This window comes from Geospiza fortis, unplaced genomic scaffold (genome assembly GCF_000277835.1).
Source record: "Geospiza fortis unplaced genomic scaffold, GeoFor_1.0 scaffold40, whole genome shotgun sequence".
In the NCBI taxonomy this organism is placed as follows: domain Eukaryota; kingdom Metazoa; phylum Chordata; class Aves; order Passeriformes; family Thraupidae; genus Geospiza; species Geospiza fortis.
In genome coordinates this window covers 2,606,921-2,627,927 of record NW_005054297.1, presented here as the reverse complement: position 1 = coordinate 2,627,927, position 21,007 = coordinate 2,606,921, and the positions used below count along the sequence as shown (strand labels likewise).

At 37.8% G+C, this 21,007-nt stretch overlaps 2 protein-coding genes across 5 annotated transcripts in view; one reads left to right on the top strand and one right to left on the bottom strand.

Annotated features, from left to right (window-relative positions):
- LCORL (ligand dependent nuclear receptor corepressor like) overlaps window positions 1-15,745 on the top strand; it is a 55,368-nt gene extending 39,623 nt beyond the window's left edge. For 3 of the 4 annotated variants that reach the window (XM_031062053.1, XM_031061866.1, XM_031061904.1), the window contains one exon: window positions 14,311-15,745. In XM_031062053.1, coding sequence (XP_030917913.1) covers window positions 14,311-14,494 — 184 coding nt within the window. In that variant the 3' untranslated portion in view covers window positions 14,495-15,745. Of the gene's footprint in view, window positions 1-8,927; window positions 8,970-14,310 lie in introns of those variants that run through there. The other variant, XM_031061951.1, reaches the window with a different exon arrangement.
- A 3,156-nt stretch (window positions 15,746-18,901) lies between these two features.
- Window positions 18,902-21,007, bottom strand: part of NCAPG (non-SMC condensin I complex subunit G) — a 24,474-nt gene continuing 22,368 nt past the window's right edge. Inside the window, exons 19-21 of the mRNA XM_031055456.1 lie at window positions 20,608-20,694; window positions 20,091-20,166; window positions 18,902-19,248 (exon numbers count right to left, since the gene is read on the bottom strand). Coding sequence (XP_030911316.1) covers window positions 19,122-19,248; window positions 20,091-20,166; window positions 20,608-20,694 — 290 coding nt within the window. The 3' untranslated portion in view covers window positions 18,902-19,121. The remainder of the gene's footprint in view (window positions 19,249-20,090; window positions 20,167-20,607; window positions 20,695-21,007) is intronic.

Sequence of the window (21,007 nt, the reverse complement as noted above, 5' to 3'; positions counted from 1 at the left end):
TATTACAAATGAAGAAAGAGCTCTCTCATACTTGTAACTCGTTGAGAAAATGTTACATTCCAATTATATTTATCTGTAAATGTTCTGTTTCTATGGTAATGCAAGACCTATTACTGTGATACGGTCTCATGTTAGTTTTAATTGGGACTCAATTTTATCTACCTGATAACTTTCATCCTTTAGTTTTGGATTTTCAGGAAATCTGATAACTATTTTGATATTTTACATTACTTCATTTACAGTTTTTGTTGTTTTCCCTTTTACTCATGGTTTCTCATATCAGTCATTGTCTTCAGAAAAGCTATGATAGGAAATTAATTGATAAAGGAAATGTTAAAAGACAAAGAATGATGATTCTGGAATTGTCTCCACACTTGTAACCCCAGATCTTTCCTAGGGGTACTATTGCACTATCAGAGGATTGTCTGATATTGGAAGGATGTCTTGTTTTGCTGTGTTGATTCAACATTGTGTACTCTCTGCACCAGCCAAGGAAATCATACAAATATTATTAGTCTAATACAGCTATTCCCTAAAAAGAAGCAACATGATTTCTAGCTGTGCATGCATGTGACTTCAAACATAATTCCTGCGTCTGGGAGTTAAATGCACATGAAAACATCATGTTTCGTTCATGTGTTCTTTGGATTGTATTTTTGTTTATGTGATATCATAAACTATATCATTGTTCTGTTGTCATGCTTGAAATGTTGCTATAGACACATTTATGGTCAGTATTTGAAGTTTTTCTTAAACTTTTGTGGATCTTGGGGTCTTACCAAATGTTCTTAAAGAGAGAGATATGATGCTGTTTTATTATGAAACATTGTGGCAGGTGGGCAGAATGTTGTCACCAAATTTTTGATGTACTCTTGGTTTTTCCATTAGCATGTGCAAGCAGGAATAAACAATTGAATTCTTACAGCTCAAGGTAGTGTCCAACATCCAGAACTAGCTATGCACTCATTGCAGCAACAGAAAAGAGCTTATTGTTTTTTCTCATTGCTTGTTGTTTTCAAGATAAGGTGGCTGGTAGATACATGGGTCCATTTGATGTTTGTTTATGCTCCTGAAGTCTTGCTTCCACAATGCATTTGATGTGTTGAGGGGCAGTTCCCTTTTACTCTAAATCCATCTTCTGGCAATTTTAATTTCTTTAGCAACACTGAAATGCTATTATTCTCCATTGTGCAAAGAAAATTATATAAGCACATTTTTAGGAAAGCACTTGTTTTCTTTTCACAAGAGTACTTCACTTGTAACACTGAAGGTCACATTAACATGCTTTGGACTTGGGCAAAAGGTTTCAAGAAAGCCAAGCTAAAATACAAAAAACTATTAATCCAACAATAAAACTGAGATGTGTAAAATACTCCATTTTGCAATCTTACAATGTACTGAATATTTTAAAAATCTGCGTCAAAGGGTGTGGACTTCATACAGATGGAAAAGAGACTGTGAATCTTCTATGGTAGCAGGCAGAGCTGACATCACAGACCTATGCTCTTGGCCTTCATATCAGGGTGGCAGCTTGCATTTTAAAAATTGATTTCTATCACTTAAAGTTAGGATATTTTCATCTAACATGAACTTTTTATGAATTTTTCACCCTTATATTTTCACTTTTCTTCAATTGGCCTGGAGTTTTAGAGCAGATCTATTGGATTTGTCAGCAGAGAATATGACTTTTCAAATTTAATTTTTTTATTATGTTTGGATGTGGTTTTTATATTCTATCTATGAAATCAAGTTTGTGCAGTTCTTGAAAAGAGAATTTGCTAATTTTTTGTGGTCATTTCAAAGTTGGCTGAAGAGTGAAGAATCATAACTATGAGAACTTCAGTGTTGTGAGTCTAATTGGTCTCTCCATTGTGCACATAAAATAACATCTGTATTAATATCACAGACGAACATTTTCTTAAACTTAACTTCCATTACTATAGGTTTGCAAAAAAAGTGGAAGGGAAAATTTTATGAATTCTTTTTTACACATCTGTGTTAGAATGGCTTTAATATTCCAGTATTGTTGCTTATTTGTGTCATGGTAATGCAATCCTGTAATAATAAAGCTACAAATGGGGATCACTTCCCTTCTACTGTGAATGACCTGGTGACAGACAAGATTGATTTTAGCAGGCTGTTCAGCTTTCATGAAGGACCACATCCCTAATGAGTGACAAATTTGAAATATTGGGTTAGGAAAAGCGCAGAGAAGACATAGAGTAAGTCATTAAATCTGTTGATTTTAAGAAGACTCTTTTCACAAAGGCTTTTCATCAGAGGTTTACTGGCTCTAAAATAAATTTCACCTGTGATGTGGAGTAAGCAGATAGAAATTTTCATACCTGTAGTTGTCAGACAAGAAGTTACCTTTTCACAGGCAGACATAAACTAAAGACCATTACTAGAAATATAAGAAGAATATGAAATGAACGACTATTCACAGTAAGTGGGCCATTTTTAATGCAGAAGTGTAAAAGCAGAAAGATAGCTTGATATATAAATGACTATACATGTGTAGTAAATCCTTACTCATTTAATGAACTTAATGGTCTCTGCCTCATTCCCCATGGTGGAGCAGCAGCAGCTCCCATACCACAGTCTAATGCTCCATTTTGTTTTACACTCTGGAATTCTACTTGCCAAATTACATACTCTTCTTTCCTTTTCTTTTTCTTACATCAGATGATCTAGTGTGGGGTGTGTAGGTTTTGGGTGCTGTTCAGTTTTAAACTGTGGTTATTCACATATTGCCTTAGAGTATGCTGTTACTCATCATCTTTTGAGGGTTCTGAGCTAAGGATTTTTACTCTTGCTTCTTTGAATAATGGACTTTTTTAAAGAACTTGGCTCTGGGGTCTTCGAATTTCTTTACCTGCTAGGATATGTAGTTTTCTGTAGCTTAGTGCCATGATCATTATGCCTTTGTGTAGGATTTATATACCCAGTTTTATACCTAAGCTGAGGTGCTTTTTTTCATCATTTTATTCAGTATTTTTTTGCTGTCTGTTTTTAATTTTACCTCTTCAAAAACTGAGAAACTCATAGTCATACTTTCCTATTTGTCCTTGGTCCTGAGGAAATGGTTAGATTTTTCAGCTTTCTTTAGGGAACTGGTAGTACTAAATAAATATAGACAAATCTTCTGTCTTTCTTTGAAAGCCTTTTACTAGAAGAGAAAATAGCAGTTTTCCAAGGCCTGCACGGTGCTTTTGAAAATCTGACAAGTACATATCCTTTTAAAATCCTCTCTTCTGTTGAGAGTTCATGGCCTTAAAGCAGAGCTTCTGTTGCTGTTAGATAGAAAAGGAGGGAAGTCAATTAACTGAGCCTGTGAAGAGGTAACCTGTAAATTAAGTATTCATGTAGTCTGACCATGACCAGAGCAGATTAATTTTGCTGAGACAATTCCACATTTTGGTGTTGAAAACAGTTCAAGAGAGATGCTGTAATTCATGGAGGCCTGTGTACTGTGCCTTGGTTTGCATTTCTCTATTGTTGATATGCTAAAGCTAGTGCTGCTTTTCTATTTTCACCACATCTTTGGAAAGTGTCTTATACTGGAATCTTCAGTTAATTCCATTCAAAAAGTGCAGATTCTGGTTCCAGAGTCGAGGGGGGAAATTTAAAATGGTGTGACATGACTGGGTTGTTGTTTGCATGTATTCTTGGTTAGATTTTCTCTGTCTAATTCATCTTTCACTCCTCAAAGGATAGTTTTAGTCAGACCCTTGATGGTTTGAAATAATTTTCAGACTTATAAGTCAAATATGATGCCACTTTTATTCACTGTTCATCCTTTTGCTTGCAGTGTCATTAAATTTTGCTAAAATAGTTGTGCCTTAAAGATATTGTTTAAACAACCTTTGAGACTAATAGAAATGTTTTTGTTATTTGGTAACTGGATATTAATTTAATAGAAATAGTAATTTTGCCATATTTTAAGGACAGTATTTCCTTATCAAAAGCCTTTTTCTCTCCAATGTTTCCTGTGATCAGCATGGAAAAGAAAGGCTCTGTAAAATGTCCTTGAATCTTGGGTGTCACTGGGAACGCTGTGTGTTTCTGAAAGCTGTTGGCAACCTTCAGGTTCTAATTAAGACAGATATTTTTACAAAGATCAACAACCAATTAGATGGATGTATCTGAAAGGAAATTGCTGTGTACAAGAAGTCTAATATTTTAAGATCAGCATTTTGCCAATATTGCCATGCACACCCCACTACAGCATCTCAGCTTGGTGGGTTTGCCCTTGGTGGCACTCGGGGCAGTGTCCTGCTTCCTGTGCTCAGTGTCATCTCAAATGTGATGATGCTTCTGGGTGTGTGATCTGGATAAAAAAAAGTTTATGGAGTCCTCATTAGCCATGTTTACTTCATAGTTATTTAAGGATTTTTATTATTAGATATTTTGAAAGAGATCAGAGGAAAATATTTGGAAATCAGAATTATGGGTTTTACCAAATACAATTATATAGAAATGTGTGATATATAGACTATACCTGAATATATTTATATAGGGATATGTGCTACCTGTGAACCTTTCTAAGGTATGATTTTAAGAGAAAATCGCTTCTTTGAAAAACTGCAAGTAGGACCTTGATTGACATGCCAGTTGGGAAGTTATTTAGAATTTTTTCCTTTGTTGCTCACAAGGGTTTTTTTAATAGAGCTTTATAAAAAGCTAGAACAGTAAATCTTATTTCACTGCTAGTCAAATAAAAGATTGAAATTATTGCCACTGAGTAATAATTAATACATACTCCACAGTCCTAACCAGGTGAGGACTCAGTGTTTTGATTGGTTGCATTGTAACTTTATAAAATAATGCTGTTCTTGAGACACATCTTTCTCCATTGTCTCCTTTCAACGTGTGAGGTATCATCTTGAAAACCATATCTCCTTCATCTGTTATTTCTTTTTTCCCATTGTTGGATTGCCAGGTTTCAGCAGACTGACTTGTTTTCTCATCAAGATGCTCACTTTATATTTCATTCTCGGTGTGTGATTCTTCATGAACTTTTTTTGTTAATTACTTAAGAAATCAGATTATCTATGTTTTCCCTGAAATTTTTTACCTTTTTGTAGAAAGATGTACACACTTTTTCAAGGAGTGTGATGAGCCCAATTGGGATGTCAAATCATTGCACATCAGCTCTGCTCCTGTAGAGAAAATTGCCCCTTTGCCATTCCTGTGTTGGCTGAACTGCTGCTTCCTGTATCTCATGACACTTATTTGTGTGTTGCAGTACAGCATTGACTTGTGCTTCCTCTGTGCTCCGGGATAGCTGCCTGTGCCTTTGTCCCAGCAGTGCCTGTCCTGTGCTGGTGCAGAGCAGGCTCCTGCTGAGCTGTTGTTCATTGCACAACTTTGCTGTTGCTCCTCTTGTTCATTCAGACCCGTGTCTGAGCCACAGTACAGACCAGCCGGGCCACTGCACTCTGGGTATTCCACATTTCCTGCATCCTGCCTTCATACTTTGCTCTCCTTTAGTACCAAACTGATTCTCAGATCATGCATCAGCTTTCCTTTTATGCCAAGCTGTGTGTTTGTCAGTGCCAAAGGATATTCTGCAGAACATGAGTGCAGCCCAGTTTTATTCCTGTTTTGATTTTTTACTGCATGTTTTTGATTGCGTACTTTGGCTGGTCCATTCTGTCTGGTCCATACACCTGCCAGGAGATTTTTAATACCATGAGCAAAATGTCAGTCAGCTTTTGTCACAGTTTTCTTCAATCCAGGTACAGAAATTCTTTTGTAAAAAGCCATACCAGATTTTTAATCAATTTTTTTCATATTGAAGACCAGGTAATTTAATTTTTTCCTGCAGTGTAGAGATATGTCTTTTCCAAGATCGAAATATTTAAACAGATTTCAGCTTCCTATCTCCATGCTTTTGGGCCAACAGCTCTGGATGCTTTATAACTCTGGACAAGTTGCAGTTTCTGCTGCCCTATTCATGGCAAATTGCACATTCTGTTCTTGTGGGACAGGTCAAGCAATTTTTGTTTCTTTGCTTTTTTTCATAACTGAAAGGGGACCATTTTTTAATGCTGATTCCTCTCATGTTCCAGACATCAGTAAAGGCTGTTTAGATTATTCTTTCATTTCTTTGGAGTACAGATAATGGTATCTCTTGCTGTGTCAAGAGGATGTAAACCTTTAGTGAGAAACTTCATGATTTATGGAGGCAACGTGCCCTTTTCTGTGTTCTATTCTTTGGTTTCAGTCTGTCTAGGTTTTACTATTTGATTTGTCTTTTCAATAACAGAAACTCACCTGACTTATAGCTTTCAGCTTTATTGGTTCCTCCTTACCACAAATCAAATTTAGGCAGGACTTTCACACTTTCTTTCTGTGGCTGTGCACTCCCCTACTCTCCATGCTCCACTCACTGCCGCTTGCTCCTTTCTGTCACTTCTGGGCATCCGTAAGAGCAATCTGCTTCTGTCTTTTACCATGGTTTATCTGTAAGTGGGGCAGGTGTCTTAACTTGATTGCAGCTCTTTCTTCAGTTAAGATCAACTTTAGACCTACTTTTCTTACTTGATGTACACCAGTAGAAATGGCCTTAAAATTAACTTAGGACTTAAAATAGTTTCAAAAGCATAAGTCTGAATTTCTGCTTGGTTTGGGGTGTTTTATATCAGCTGTCAAGCCATCAGTGAGTAATGTGACTACAAGCAGGCTTTTCCAAGCAGGTCTTATTATTTGTTTTCATTTTGTAGCTCAGGGTAGAATATTTCTAAATTATTATTCTGCTAGGAATTAGAATATTGAGGCTTTCACATTTCATATTAAACTGCATGCATGCATGAAAATTAAGCTGTTCAGGGAAGTCAGCCTTTTCAGAGGGATCTTGTCACAGGTTCCTATTACCTAAGGTGTGAATTTCACAAATACTCAGAGATTATACTTAATATTTTACTGACCCAGGCCTGCCCTCAAAGCTGTCGTATTTCAAACTGTTGAAATCTTGGTCCAAACAATGGATTATTTCCCTGTACATGAAATGGAAACCTAGGTGAAAAAATCTTGTCTAAAAGCTGTAAGAATGACTTAAAATATTTTTCTTGAAAAATAAATTCTTATTCTCAGTTGAATTGTGCTCTTTTGCCTATGTGTAAAGCATTTTGAATGCAGGGTAAATTTTAGGGGGAAAAAAACTACTTAAAGTTAGGCTTAGTGTTTTTATTGGGGCATTTAGCATAATTTTCAAAACATTCAAAATTAATAATTTATTTTTTAAATTTAAGAAATGTATTTATAAGGCAAGTAAATATTTAAGAGCTATACTTAAGGTATCAATTCTTAAAATTTGGTTGTTGTTGTTACCTGTCTTTCTAGTTTAAAGTTCTTGTGATGTGTGCTTGAATAAATTCTCTTGTGTATCGTATTTGTTGCTGACATTTCCTATTTATCAGTTTACTACTTACAGCTGGTTTTAAATTACATTTAAGTAGTAGAAGTCTCAGAAAAGGAAATTACTTATTTGCAAATTGCTGTTTGACCTTCCTGAATTCAGAAGTCTGGTGGGTTTTAAACCACCCAGGGACTGTCTCATCATATTTCTGAGATGATCTCTCTCCATAACATAATTGCATTTATAATGTCAAAAAACTGTTATGGATTAAAGATTTGAGCTCAAGTGGCAGGACTTCCACAGCTGCATTCATCCCAGCACTGAGATGGAGGCATTGTGCTTCCTCAGAGCAGCCTGAACCAGCAGCACACACTGGTCTGAGCCCCCAGCCTCCTTCCAAACCTTTCTTAATTATGAGTAGGTGGAAAAAAATAGCAAAAGCTTTTCTTCTGTTACGGTATGTTTGTAAGTCAAATACAACAGTGCTCATCGGCACAACAGGTGTTTAGGGGTTTTATTTATTTGCATGCTGCTAACTTCCAGTCATAACTAGAAATTAGTTTTCTTTCAGGGAACTGATGATCAGAGGGAGGCTTGTTTTGGGGTGGTGCCTAGAACGTAAGAATTCATTATGTTCATCATCACATTAATGATGCTGCCTTTCAACTGTTCGAATCTTAGCTGCTTTTTGTTACCAAGATCTTTTAAGACAGGATGCTATGAACAATTTGAGATCATATATTTTTCTCTTTAACAGGTTATGTACTATCATCACTAGTAAATTACACCCTAAAATTTTATGACTTCTTCATGACAGCTTACATTAATATTCTACTTCCTTGTTCTTGTCTTCTGTGGACTGCTAAAGAGTCTGTAACACCACAAAACATGGTGATTCTTGTCAAAAAGCTCACTGTTCTACAAAACCTTCTCAGTCAGGCTGCTTTAAATAATTGGGGAAGAAATGTTGTTGCTATTTAGAATTGTCAACATATATTCAAGTCTGCCCTGTATTTTGGGGAGCCATTAGAATGGAGCTCTGTACTTCCATGGCTGTGCAAGCCTGATTATTTTATTTTTAAAAAGAGTTTTAGTTCCTGAATTCTTCAAGGAAATTGTAATTTAAACCTTTTATGTTACCTGTGATCTGTTGTGTGTAGATTTCTGAGTCTGACTGGTTTTGGGGAGAAAGTTGTGTTATTTCTCCACCTGCACTCTCAAACTGTTGCCATCCATTCCACTTGCCAGATGTTTACCTGAAAATGTAACCACCTGCTGTTCAGTGCTACTGTTGTGCTGTGGTCTTTGAAGATGAAGTACCAATGATCAGTACTGCTGTATAATTTTGCTCTGTGCAAGTTAAACTTAAAGCTTGAACAGTGTGTTGGTATCTTAATATATAGATTCAGAAAAAAAGCTACCAGTTAGTGATGCTCTTTCACTGACTGGCCAAGAGTGCTCACAGATTCCTACTTGCCTCTTCTTGCTATCTTTAACATATATTTTGTATGTATTTCACTCATATTTCCTTTTTTTTTCTTTTTTTTTTCCTTCTCAAACCAAGAAAACAACTCTGAGTTAGTCTGAAGAGCAAAATAAACTTTCCACCATAATTTCAGTCTGGGATTATAGCTGGTTCTGACTTCTCACCCTGGTTTTTTGTCTCCATTCAGTTCACCTCCCGTCTTGGTATTCTGTGCTGTTTGTCTTAGCACTCTGGCTTAGCACTCAGCCCTTATATCTGACTTTTAAGACTCCCTGAATATTGCTTATCTCCCCATCTTGCTTTGTTTGATTTCTAGGGCATTTTTTTCTCTCTCTGATTCCCAAATGAGATTCCCTCCACACAGCTGAAATATATTATTTCATACAACAATGAGAATCCAGTTGGTAAATGGAAGTGAGACATTAAAATTTTCTTTGTAGATTTCTTTGCTGCTGGGTTTTGGCATTGTGGAAAAAATGAGTTTAAAGTTCAGATACAATCAGTCAGACTGTGCATGCTTGGTTTACTGTCTTTTCAATATATATTACATTACCAAATCAGTCTCTGTTGGAAGTCATACTGAAGCTACTGTAGTCATTGTAGATTTTAACCTAGTGTATTCCACTAGTTCCTTTTTTGAGAAGTTGTTTGAGTAGGGTTTGCACAGAGAACATTTTTTTTAATTCTGCTGAAGTTTTACTGTTTCTACTCAGTGTTTTTGAAACCTTTCTGTAAAAGCCCCGAGTCAGTGCTGTGTGTCACAGATGCTCTTATGCTTTCCAAGCTGCCAGTGTGCAATCTCTGCTGGCAGTGTTTAACAAGTGCACTTTGCAGAATTTCTGTCAGACAGGAGGGTAAGAGCCAGTTTGACCTTGCTCCCAAATAGTGGGGAAGATGTTTTTATCTGTAGCTGTTGCAGAAGACTTAGGGAAACACAGCCCTGCAGTGATACTTTCATAGCTGTTTTACAGCACACAGGAACACAGCATTGATGGCAATCTCTGATGGGAAATGCTGAGGACTGACCTAACAGATAAGAGATATTTTTACCCATTCCTACTTTTTCTTTTTCCTACTTTTTTTCAACATGTTGTGACAGATTAACTCAGCAAATATATAGAGTTGAGCTAGCCAGATATTTTTTAACTTTATCATTTTCATACAACAACAACAACAGGTGTCAAATATCCTGTTTTTCCAGAAGAATGTGGCTCCAAACTGCAGAGAAAATAAGCAGTTGAAAGAATATTATTTTCCTTTCTTACTTGGCAGCCTCAAATTTTCTGGTGTTGCTTTCCCATCCTGCCATTAAAAATCAGTATTTATAACAGTATAATGATGATTTGGGTAAAACTAGAGAAAGAAATTTGAATTTTCAAAAAAAAAAAATTGTATTCAGGCAGTTTTAACAGGAAGTGTGGAAAAGAACAAGATTTTCTTTAGCACTTAGGAGCATGGGGAGGCCACTCATTGCTTACCTTAGTAGAAGGTTGAATTCAAACCTTTCTATTTATTCCTTTTCATTTAATGATAGGAGGAAATTTTTGTGGGGAGAGATGATCCCTTTAGGCCCCAGCAGGCCTGGAAACTTAACTACACACAGGGTTCTCTACTTAGCCAAGGAGACCAGAGGGCACCTGAGAGTCCATCGATGTTACTCTGATCTGCTAAGATGAGTTAGTCACACAGGGGTGATTTGTTAGAACAACACAGGCAATCCATCCCGTTGTTCAAACATGGTAAGTTCAGAGGTGATTCAGTAGTGGTGGTGGGGGAGCTGGGAGTTCCAACACACACAGAACCATCCTGAAGCCCTCTCTGACTGTTCCAGCCCCATTGGTTTGGCGTGCAGCAGCTTCCAAAGGCAGTCTGAAGCAGGGGAGGCCATTCCCAGGAGCCAGCAGCGTGTCCTGCTCCTGTCACCGTGCACAGCCTGCTGTGCCATGGCCTCAGTGCCACCCCTGGGCTTCACATGGCTCTGGGGAAGGTGAAACCTCTGTGAGACTGAGCAGGCCCCTTGCACTGAGCCATGGCAGAGCACCTGCTGAGAGGCTGCTGAATTTGCCTCCCCAAGGCATTTTTTCAGATTGCTCTTGTTTCAGATCAAAAGGTATAGTCACATTTCCATGTGCCTTTTTTTTCTGTTTACTTTCTAAGAAGAGACAAGAATTATATGGATCAGGTATTATACATGGTGAAATAGAAGATCTTTTCAATTAAGTGGTAAATATGTTACCAGCACTTCAAGACCATTTAGAGAAAAGGGCTAGGAAAGGGTAATATAATTTTAGATGAAGAAAAAATGGTGAGTTTTCAAGACATCTCACTAATTTGTTGTACAAATTGTGAAAAAAATGAAGATGGTTTTCACCTTTTTCACTGGGATTTCAGCACTATTGTCCTGTCTTCAAATTCCCCAGTGAAAACAGAGCTATTGATATGCCATGGCTGGAGTTTATGATGTTCCATGTCATAGAAACACCTGTAGCTGACTTCCACAAATCACATGCACGGAAGCTGATTAACTGAGTCAGTCCCAGGTGAATAAAAACAAAACAGATGATAATTGCAGGCATGGTAAATACATGGCTGGGAATTCTGGGAATTCCAACCTTTTTAGAGACCATTCTGTAAGGTCAGTATATGCCTGTTGCTTAGAGAATTAAAGGAAACTCCATCTTCTTGCTATTGTGAGTGTTGGTAGTGCAGAGCTCCAGGGGCTGTAAAGTGGGGATACTCTTCCAGGCTCTCCTGAAATAGGCTCCATGCCTTCTGGAGCTTGACTTTGTCCCTTTAATTACATTCTCTGATTTAAAAATATTTAAATGCACCATTTTTTTTACCTTGTTACATCAACAACCAGAAAATAATCACTACAGGTGAAGGAATGAAAAGCAAGATAAAAGACTAGGTTTGTCTTGGTTAACAAATATATTAAAGCAGATCTCTAATCATATTATTTTCCACTTAATTTTTATCAAGGTAAAATTTTCTAAAATACTTTTTGTGTTGATGTTACCTATACCAAGGAACTGGGGGAAAAATTACCATTTTTCTATTCTTGTTTTTATGCATTTATTTAAAAAGCAAAGTGTTGCGTTTCCTAAAGTTCTTCTCTGAGAGGTGAATAGACCACCACATGACAATTATCAACACATACTCCAGTTCTAGCTTTGCAACTTCAGTCCAGCCCATTGCACTTTGTACAGAAACCTGTACAAACCTAAAAGATGAAGGGTAGGACAGTCCTTGACAGAGCTGTGTTTGGAAAGGGCTGTTTGGTGCTATACTAGCACTCAGCATTTTCATTCATAGTCCAAGCAAATGAGAAGGAATGATGGCCAAATGTTGCACCAAATCTAGGATACACTGTTACCACCAGCAGTGTAGTTTGGAAAATGGCCCTTAGCAGCTTGGTGCAATGCCCAGTTGATCTACAGAAGGAATGTGCCAGGTCAAATGAAGAACAAAAAACCTTTGGCTTTTTCTGTCTGGCACTTGCCCAGCATTCAACACAGTTTATCTGTCTACTGCTTTCATGACAGTAGAAATGCTGGGATTTAAAGTATTTTGCAGGTATATACCTGCACCACCAAAATAACCCAAAACACCCTAACTCTTAAAAAAAAAACAAACCAAAACATTCCTGCCCTATCCTTCATTTAGCTGTTGGGAAGTTGTTAGAAGTTCTGTTTTGCTACATGGCAATGCCTGAAAAGCACAAAGTCAGTAGGGGTGAGGAAAGCTGCTAACTGAAGCCTTAACACCATCTTCCATCTGCACTTAATCCCATGTCATAAGAAAAGCCTATGACTTCCTGAGGGCAAAGATCCAAGTCTGAAGAGGTTGTAAACTCAAGAAAGTAACCTTGCTGGCTGAAGTCCTGTCCATCATCTACACCTGCACTCCTTTTCCTGCAGGAAGGAAAAGATCAGAGCAACCAGAGGAAAAGGGCACAAGGCAAAACAAGACAAAAGATAGAGGCTGAATAATGACAAAAGGACATGCAGAGCATGGGGGCAGTGCACCAGTTTGGAGGGTTGGGAACTAGTGTTAGGAAATGAGGAATTTCTGTTTCACTGCTATGTCAGCACACAGCCTTGAGGGATGCTGATACTAAAATGTGAAAGAATTAAAACTGTTTCTGATATCTGTGACAAACAACAGTGAATTGTCATTCTAGCTAAAGCCTAAGGTCTTTCCCTTTTGCTGTGACATAGGAAATGTTTTAATCAAAGTCAATCATTGGTATTTTAGTAACACAAGCCAGTGTTTTAGGCTGTAGTCCTACACTGACTGACTGGCCTCAGCTACTCTGTGGACTGAATGTGAGCACTACACCGCAGCACATTCCATCCTTCAGAATGAGTTCCTGAAATGCAAGTAAAAGCTGTTTATGCTGCTTAAATACCCCTTGGATAGGAAACTGGGTTCAGATAGGTTTTAGCATGGTGATTACCTCCTACCCTTAATTACAGTACTTAGAACATTATTTTTAGTACCTCAGAAATATTTTCAACTTTGTCATTCTAGAAGTTCTCAAAAACTTTGAAAAGGATGCTGAGAAACACTGTATCACACACAGGGACAAATCACTGCAGGAGGTAGACTAAAATAAAAGGGATGAAGAGGTTTGACATGAGGATTGAAAATATCTTCTGAGTATGTTTTATATCTTAAATCACTTCTGAGTGCTTTTTATATTAAGGAAGATATTTTTGATGATAAGGATGGTGAAACACTGAAACAGGTTGTCCAGACAGATGCTGGATGTGTATCCCTGGAAACATTCAGGATCAGGCTGGAAGGGGCTCTGAGCAACCTGATCCAGTTGAAGATGTCCCTGTCATTGCAGGGGGGTTGGAGCAGATGACCTTTAAAGGTATCTTCCAACCCCAACTGTTTGATAATTCAATCTGCACATCTGTCCTGGTCTGCTTAGTGACCCCCACAAAGGACTGGCTTTCTTTCCCTTTCTGTGTTACTTCTTCCCCTAAATTTAAAACAGAATACCATCTATATGTGAGTCCTTCCATGGCTGCACTAAATTAATGGTCAGCAATAAAAACAAGCCCCAAACTCTTGCCCAGTTCCTGCTCTGTGCCTTTACAGCAGTCAGCAGGAGATGATTGAAGCAAGAGCAGCTGTTCCTGCACCTCCTGCAAAGGAGCAGCACGAGCAGAACACTGCCCTGGCACTGACACTGCCAGTGGACAGGGCTCAGGCATCCCCACACAGCCCAGCCCAATCTGCTGCACTGCACAGCACCGCACAGTCGGGTTCCAATCTCGGTGTTGCTGGAACATCGTGCACAAAACAACGTCAAAAATCCCCGCAGAATACAGGATCTGCCAGCACCTCATCTTGCCTCTTATCAGCTTGTTTGCAGGGCAAGAGGGAAGTGTACTAAACTTTTTCTCATTTTTTTCCCTCTCCTACCCCCCCACTTCTTTTCTCACAGCACGCTACAAGTGAAAGTCTCGGAGCCGCAGAATTCAATAGACATGAACACAGAAAATGAACATTTGAAGTCCATAAAGATGTGCCTTAATCAGCCCACTGAGTGGAATCTGAGTTTTTCAGCAGCATCTCTCGCCAGCTGTAAAGTTTTTAACCAAAATCTCAAAACCGATGAGAACAAATAGATTGCAGCTGTTCTTGCACTATTATTTTGTACATTGTTCCTGATTTTTTTTCTGCTAAATAATAAGCATTTATTACATTGATCTTGAAATGATCTTGTGTGATTTGGCTTTATATACTACTAGCATTATTCAGTTTGATGTACTTTTTCTTTTCTAAATATGAAGTTTCACATCTGACCATCATGAAATTCTTGCAGTTCAAATTTATATCAGAATCAGATGCTCCCCTTTAATAGTATTGTGATTTTTCTATGTTCTTTAAATTTAACTATGGTTTCCCAATTTTATTTTTGTGCACGAAAGTTAATATATTATGTAATTTGTGGCATAGGTCACCATGTAAAGGTTTATGGTAATAATTCAAACAAATCTGTAACAGGTGGAGACTGACTACCTCGAAGCAAAGCAGTACAAAGGTAAATGACCTGAGATCTCCTTCACCAACGGATGAAATGTATGGAAGCACTAGTTTGTTTCTGCAGTATGCTTTCATCTTCACTTACCTTGAGAACTTCTGTGTGACAGTGTTTAATGACCCTAATGTCTAAAAGAAAGACCAAGCCTGCTGGAGAATCTCGTGAAAGATTGTCATTCAACAAATCTGTAACTGCACTTTTTGAGGTTTCTGCTAAATGGTCTTTCTTCCCCATTTGTTTTTATGAATTTATGCCTGCCACCAATTAAAATGGATGTAAATGCTCTTCCTATTTTTTCCGTGTACTTTGGAAATTCAATGTAAAATCGAAATTTTATCTCTACTCAAAGAAGTAGTAAATGGTTGTAGCTGACTACATTGTAGACATTCCATGCTTAAATGATCTTAGCAAGGTTCATGTACTTTGTTCATCAAAACTTTATTATTGATACAGCTATAAAAAAAGTGTTAGAATAAAACCATATAATATACTTCTCTTTTCTGGAGTCGTACATTCAGTAGCTAGAGTAGAGGTTTCTTAATTCATGATGAGTTGTCTGTCCTTTACTTGACAAGAACTAATTTTCCAGAAGGAAATTTCCTTGGAAGACACTGTATTTTATAAAACAAAGGTTTTAAGGATTCACCTTACAAAAATGAAGCTGCATTTCCTCTTTGCAGAGGTTTGTTGGTTTGCAGGTGCAATCCAGTAACTGAAATAAAGAGATTGTTATGAATTCTGGTGGCACAAAATCCCAAGAAGGTATTGAGTCACTGAAGCATTGGACATGATTAAAAGAATGTGATTTAAAAAATAAACATTCATCATGTTTTGAGCTGTTTAGAAGGTCTTTATATATCTCAACTGTTACATGCATGTGGACTCTGTGGGGCCAAAGGAGAAAGAAAGCCAAAAGGAGAATTAAACTTTGCAGGGGAGAGGAACTGCAGTTGACTTCAGTGGAGCCCCCCAAAGCACAAGGGTCAGTCAGGAGGCAGGCAGGACACAGGAGTCTTACAAGCACTGGAGCCAACGCAGCTGGACCTGTGTTTGTGTGCCCGTGGGAGGAGACACCACACGGATGTTCGGATTTCAAAGACCCAGTAAATACCAGCCCCTCGCTGGTTTGGACATGTCTCCCTCAGCTCCAAGCAGAAGCCTGGTTTTTGTTAACTAATTATTATTATTCCTTTGGGTTTTCAGGCATAACCCAAGCTCACCAGCCCCTGCTGTCCTTCAGCCTGGAGAGCAATCGACCTGTTCTCAAGAGAAGCTGCTTTAGTGCATAGGCTGAAGAGACTGAATACACAAGCAAACAGGAATCACAACATTGGATTAAAGAAACAAAAACTAGTGTGGGAATAAACATGGGATCTAAGTTTGATGAGTGACCACTGCTATTTTACTGTTATTTAATAGGCAGTCAAGTCTAGATCTAGTTCATGCTTGACACTGTTGTGTTTAGCCAGCAAAAAGAGGAAGGACACACAGTAATTTGTCCAGAGCAAGAAAGAGGCTGTTTTTAAATAAATTAAATTATTTTAGAAATAAAATTCAAGGAATAAAATTTAAGGAATAAAATTTTATTCCTTAATTAAGAAGCTGGGAAGTTAGGTACTTCTAAGACATAGAATTAAAGTAAAAAACAGCATTATTTTAGCTAGAAGGAGTAATGCATACCAAGAAAAGATGTTTTTCATTGCAAGGATGACAATTCCAAGCTTGGCTCCTTGTCACCTTTGGATGTATTCTTGCTACCATGTGCCTTTCTCAGGAAGTCAGCTGTATACACTGGAACCTTGGTCATCAGTGATAGTGAACTTTGAGAGACAGCACACATCTGATTGTCCCACCCTGCAGTGATGGAGCCACCCCTCCTGAAAAGGTAAAAGTAATTTTCAAGAACACATCAAATTTTGTATTACACAGAAAACCCTTCCCTTTACAGGGAATTGGGCAGGCAATGTACCCAGAGGGGCTGGAAATGCAGTGCCAGTTACTGCTCAGCTTTCTGGCCTGAAAGGATCACAGGGTAAGTCTGGCATAAAGGACATCAGGAAGGTCCATAATTGTACACCCGGCTCAAAGGCAGCCAGCTGTGAGTTCACACCTCATCCTGTCTTAATAACTCCCAGGACAGAACCTGCACAGGTAACCTGTTCCAGCAGTTTTTAACTTGTTTCACTGCCTTTTTCACCTTCTGGTCTGAGTTTCAATTTATACCCAGCTTTTTTATGCTGTCATCATATTCAACAAAAAGCCCAATTTTATCTTTTTACTGGACTCCTTGCAGGCAACTGGGGATGCTCCCAACATTCACAGGCTCAACAAGCCCAGTTTGCTTGGCCTCTCCCACTGGGAACTCCAGCCCCACACCAGCCCCAGGAGCCTCTAGTTAGACAAAGTCTATTTTCTACTAACACACCCCAGTGAAGCCACACCCACAGCAGAGGCATCCACACAGTGGGAGGTGACTTGAGGGAAACCTCATCTTTTCAGTTCAGCATTCCCAAGAGATGCCAGAGACAGAACCTGTATATGTGGCAAGGCACAACAGAAGAGCAAGAAGGCAAAACTAAAGTCTTATTCAGGAAGGCATGCCCAGAAGCTTTTATGGATTTTTATTGCTCCTGCTTTACCTCAAAATTCATTTTAAGAAAAAATAAGAGTGGACTAACACCAGTTCCTCAGTGTAGTAGTGCTTAAAAAACAAACCACTCAAGAGGAAGGATGAGACAGAATTTGAATTTTAAAAAAACCCAACAACTAAAGCCCCAAGGAAGCTCTTATAACTTAGAAAAACAACTATACACTTTGCCCATTTCAACTATGTTCAGGCAGCATCCAAGGGGACAGAAAGCATCTCTGATCTGAAGTGGATGCATGTACACAAACTCATACTACAACACAATTTGGGGATTTAAGGATTTAGCAAAGGAGGGAGATCAAGATGTCAAGATTGTGTTTACAATTACAAAATTAATTCATCATAGTTACAGAAGCTTCTAAATAGAGCAAATACCAGCAGAAAAGTGTGTCGTGGCAGTTTGCAGTTTGACAAGTTTCCAATCCCTCTGTTTCCTATATGCAAGCTTGGAAACAGCAGAATAGTTTGGGCATTACGCTTTGGGAATACTAAATTTCACTTGTGTCCCTAAGTCGTTCCTAAGAATTACCAAAGATCATTTATAGCATATTTACCAGTTTAAAATGCACGTTCCCTAAAGTCTGCATTTGGCATCAATAGCTGAGATGTGCATGTCGAGGAACGGAGTGAGTTTGGTGCCACTGCTCTGAAATGACCCCACTGTGACACGGACACGGCTGCTGCGGCATTTCCAACGCCAGTGACCCTGCTCAGCCACGGTGACTGCGGAGTGATCACGGCTTCATCTGCTGTCCTCTGCAGCTCCTGGCCATTCCCACCTTCTGAACTTCAGAGCTACAAAGAAGTAACAACTGGATACTACTGAAACAAGACACAACACTGACCTTAGAAGATTTCATTTTTTGCCCCTTCTCTATTTAAATACTCCTTTCCTTACCAGATCTTATTTTGTACCACAAATATTTTTATGCTTTTCTAAAAGCACGTCCCTGATTCTATGTAACAAAGTCAGCATCAGTAGATTTCAGTATGGTTTGTAAAATCAGTTACTCAGTTCTACCACTTTGACATTGTTTAATTAAGTGGACACCCATCTGCAGAAAGCAGAATTCCCAATTAAGATCAACTATTTTACACTAACATGAATAGTAAGTAAGTATCTGCTGATCAGGTTTTACTGTCATGAAACCTTATAAAAATGAAGAAAGCAGATGCTGTTAAAGTAGGTACATTCAAAATTGCTGCCATCACAAGCAACCACTCTGCTACTGTTAAATATCAAAACAGCTTTAACTGTGGAATATTTAGCACCAACACCAATTTCTATTTTCAGGTAGGGGTAGGATGCATTCTTCTCTATAAAGTAAAAGAAAAACATCCAAGTTTTGTTCAGGTAATATTTTAATCCATTTTTACTACATGAATGAGGGACTTCATATCGGGAATTACAAGAAATACAAGCATCTATTAAAAAAAAATATAGAAATGTAGAATTATAAATGATTCATATAAAAGGAGTAAATATGACTAGCAAGAAAAAAATCTTATTTTCAAGTCTGATGTTAACTACCAGTGTTGACAAAGGCACTTTCTTCTCCTGTCTTCACTCATCTGTTTCCTCATTTAACAGTCTGGAAAGATTCATTCGGGTTTTCTCCAGTGCCAAAGTTTTTGCTCGTCTTTGAGGCCTTGAACTTGACACTGGGACTGGTTCTGGAATTTGATCACAACTGAAACACAGATTGTTTAAGAATTAGGTAAAAAAGATTAAAACTGAAGAGCTTTTATAGGAACAAACTTGAAACATGGTCTTAAAGAGCAAAAATACTTCTTACCAATTAAACCCTTTTTATTTTTTGAGAATGTATTGGTATTTTCAAGCGATATAGCAGTATCAGTAAAGATAACCACGTGATAAGGTGTTGCAAAATCAGCAAAATTTTATGGAATCAAATTCCCCCAAAATTAGATGGAATCAAAGCAAACACATCAAATAGGCAAATGGGAGAGACTGACCCTGGTCACAATAAAGTCCACAGTAAATGGATTACTTGCTTAAGAAAGATTTGAACACAGTTGAAAAGTACAAAGATAATGTTGTTTTAATGCTTATATCCTGCAAAATCATAAGGGAAGAAATCCATTGTCTATATTCACTTCTCAGTCATTTCTAGATGCTTGTCAACTAAATGTTGGACAAAAAACAATGAAACTGTGAGGGGGAAAAGAATTTAAATTTAAAACATTTTTACTTCCACAGAAGAGATTTAAAAAGGCAGAAAAAACTTAACTGGAAGAAGAGCAATAATGTAAACCAAAAATCTGAATTTTTTCAGCTAGAATATCTGTTAACACACAAAAGGTATGTTCAAAAATATTACAAGCTCCTTTGGCAGAACCTGCCACTGTTTCAAAAGTACCAGTTCAAAGAAATTTTTTCCTTAAAATATTATCAGTGTTTTTGGAACAGAGAATATCAAAACATATATGTTTGGGAAAGAAAAACATTTGAATGAAATTTCCTTGCTAGAACAGACATCATAGTTTTGATGGTGGGGAGACAAGGATTTACCTTTCAAGACCACGTTTTACACTTGCACCAGTTTTTCTTCTGCTCACAGACCTCACTTCTGACGCTTTCCGCTGTCCTAAGTATAAGCAAAAGTCTTTTTTCATATCTTGATATCATTTATTTTCTTAAACTAGTTTTGTATCTACTTTTCTTCAGTGTTTGAAATTGCTTCGAAACATAGAAATATGCAGTCTGCACTGATAGAATATGGTCACAAAAAGCCAACAACCAAAACCCCACAATTTTCTCCTTCTCACAGAAACATCTGTATGTTACTCTCAGTGGCTGCGGCTGGGTTATCTGCAGGCCTGTATCAGTCCTTTTTTCTTTTCTGAAACCTGTGTTATTGGGAGAGGCTAACAGCACCAAAATTTCCAAAGAACAAACAACTTTAATCTTTTAACAAATACAACTGTAAATCTACAATAGAGTATGAATGGCTTTCCCATCTATACATTCACAAAAAGTTAGTATGAAATTATTTTATTAAAAACAACTAATATTGTAGCCACTGTACCTCTGCCAGTTTTGCTTCTTGTGGATCTTAATTTTGCAGTCTCTTTAACTTCATTAACTGGAGTATGAAGAGCATCTTCATTATTTTCTGTTAAACAGAATAACAAACGCAGAACTCATAAATTAAAACTTGATTATCTTAAATACCAGGATTTTAAATTTGGGCTGCTACATTAAAAAGCCACACAAAATTATAAAGCCTCACTTTTTCTGTAAACCAGAAACTAGCTAATAAAGCTAACAGGAAGTTTAAAACGTCACTCAGCTGTAGCTCCACCCCAGCAAAGGTCAATAATACATAAACTATTCTTGATGACTGTTTAGCTCCTTCCACTGTGTTGGAAGCTGAGCAAGCAAGACAGAGGATCAACTTGTGTGAACAGGGACCTCTTTGTGGAGCT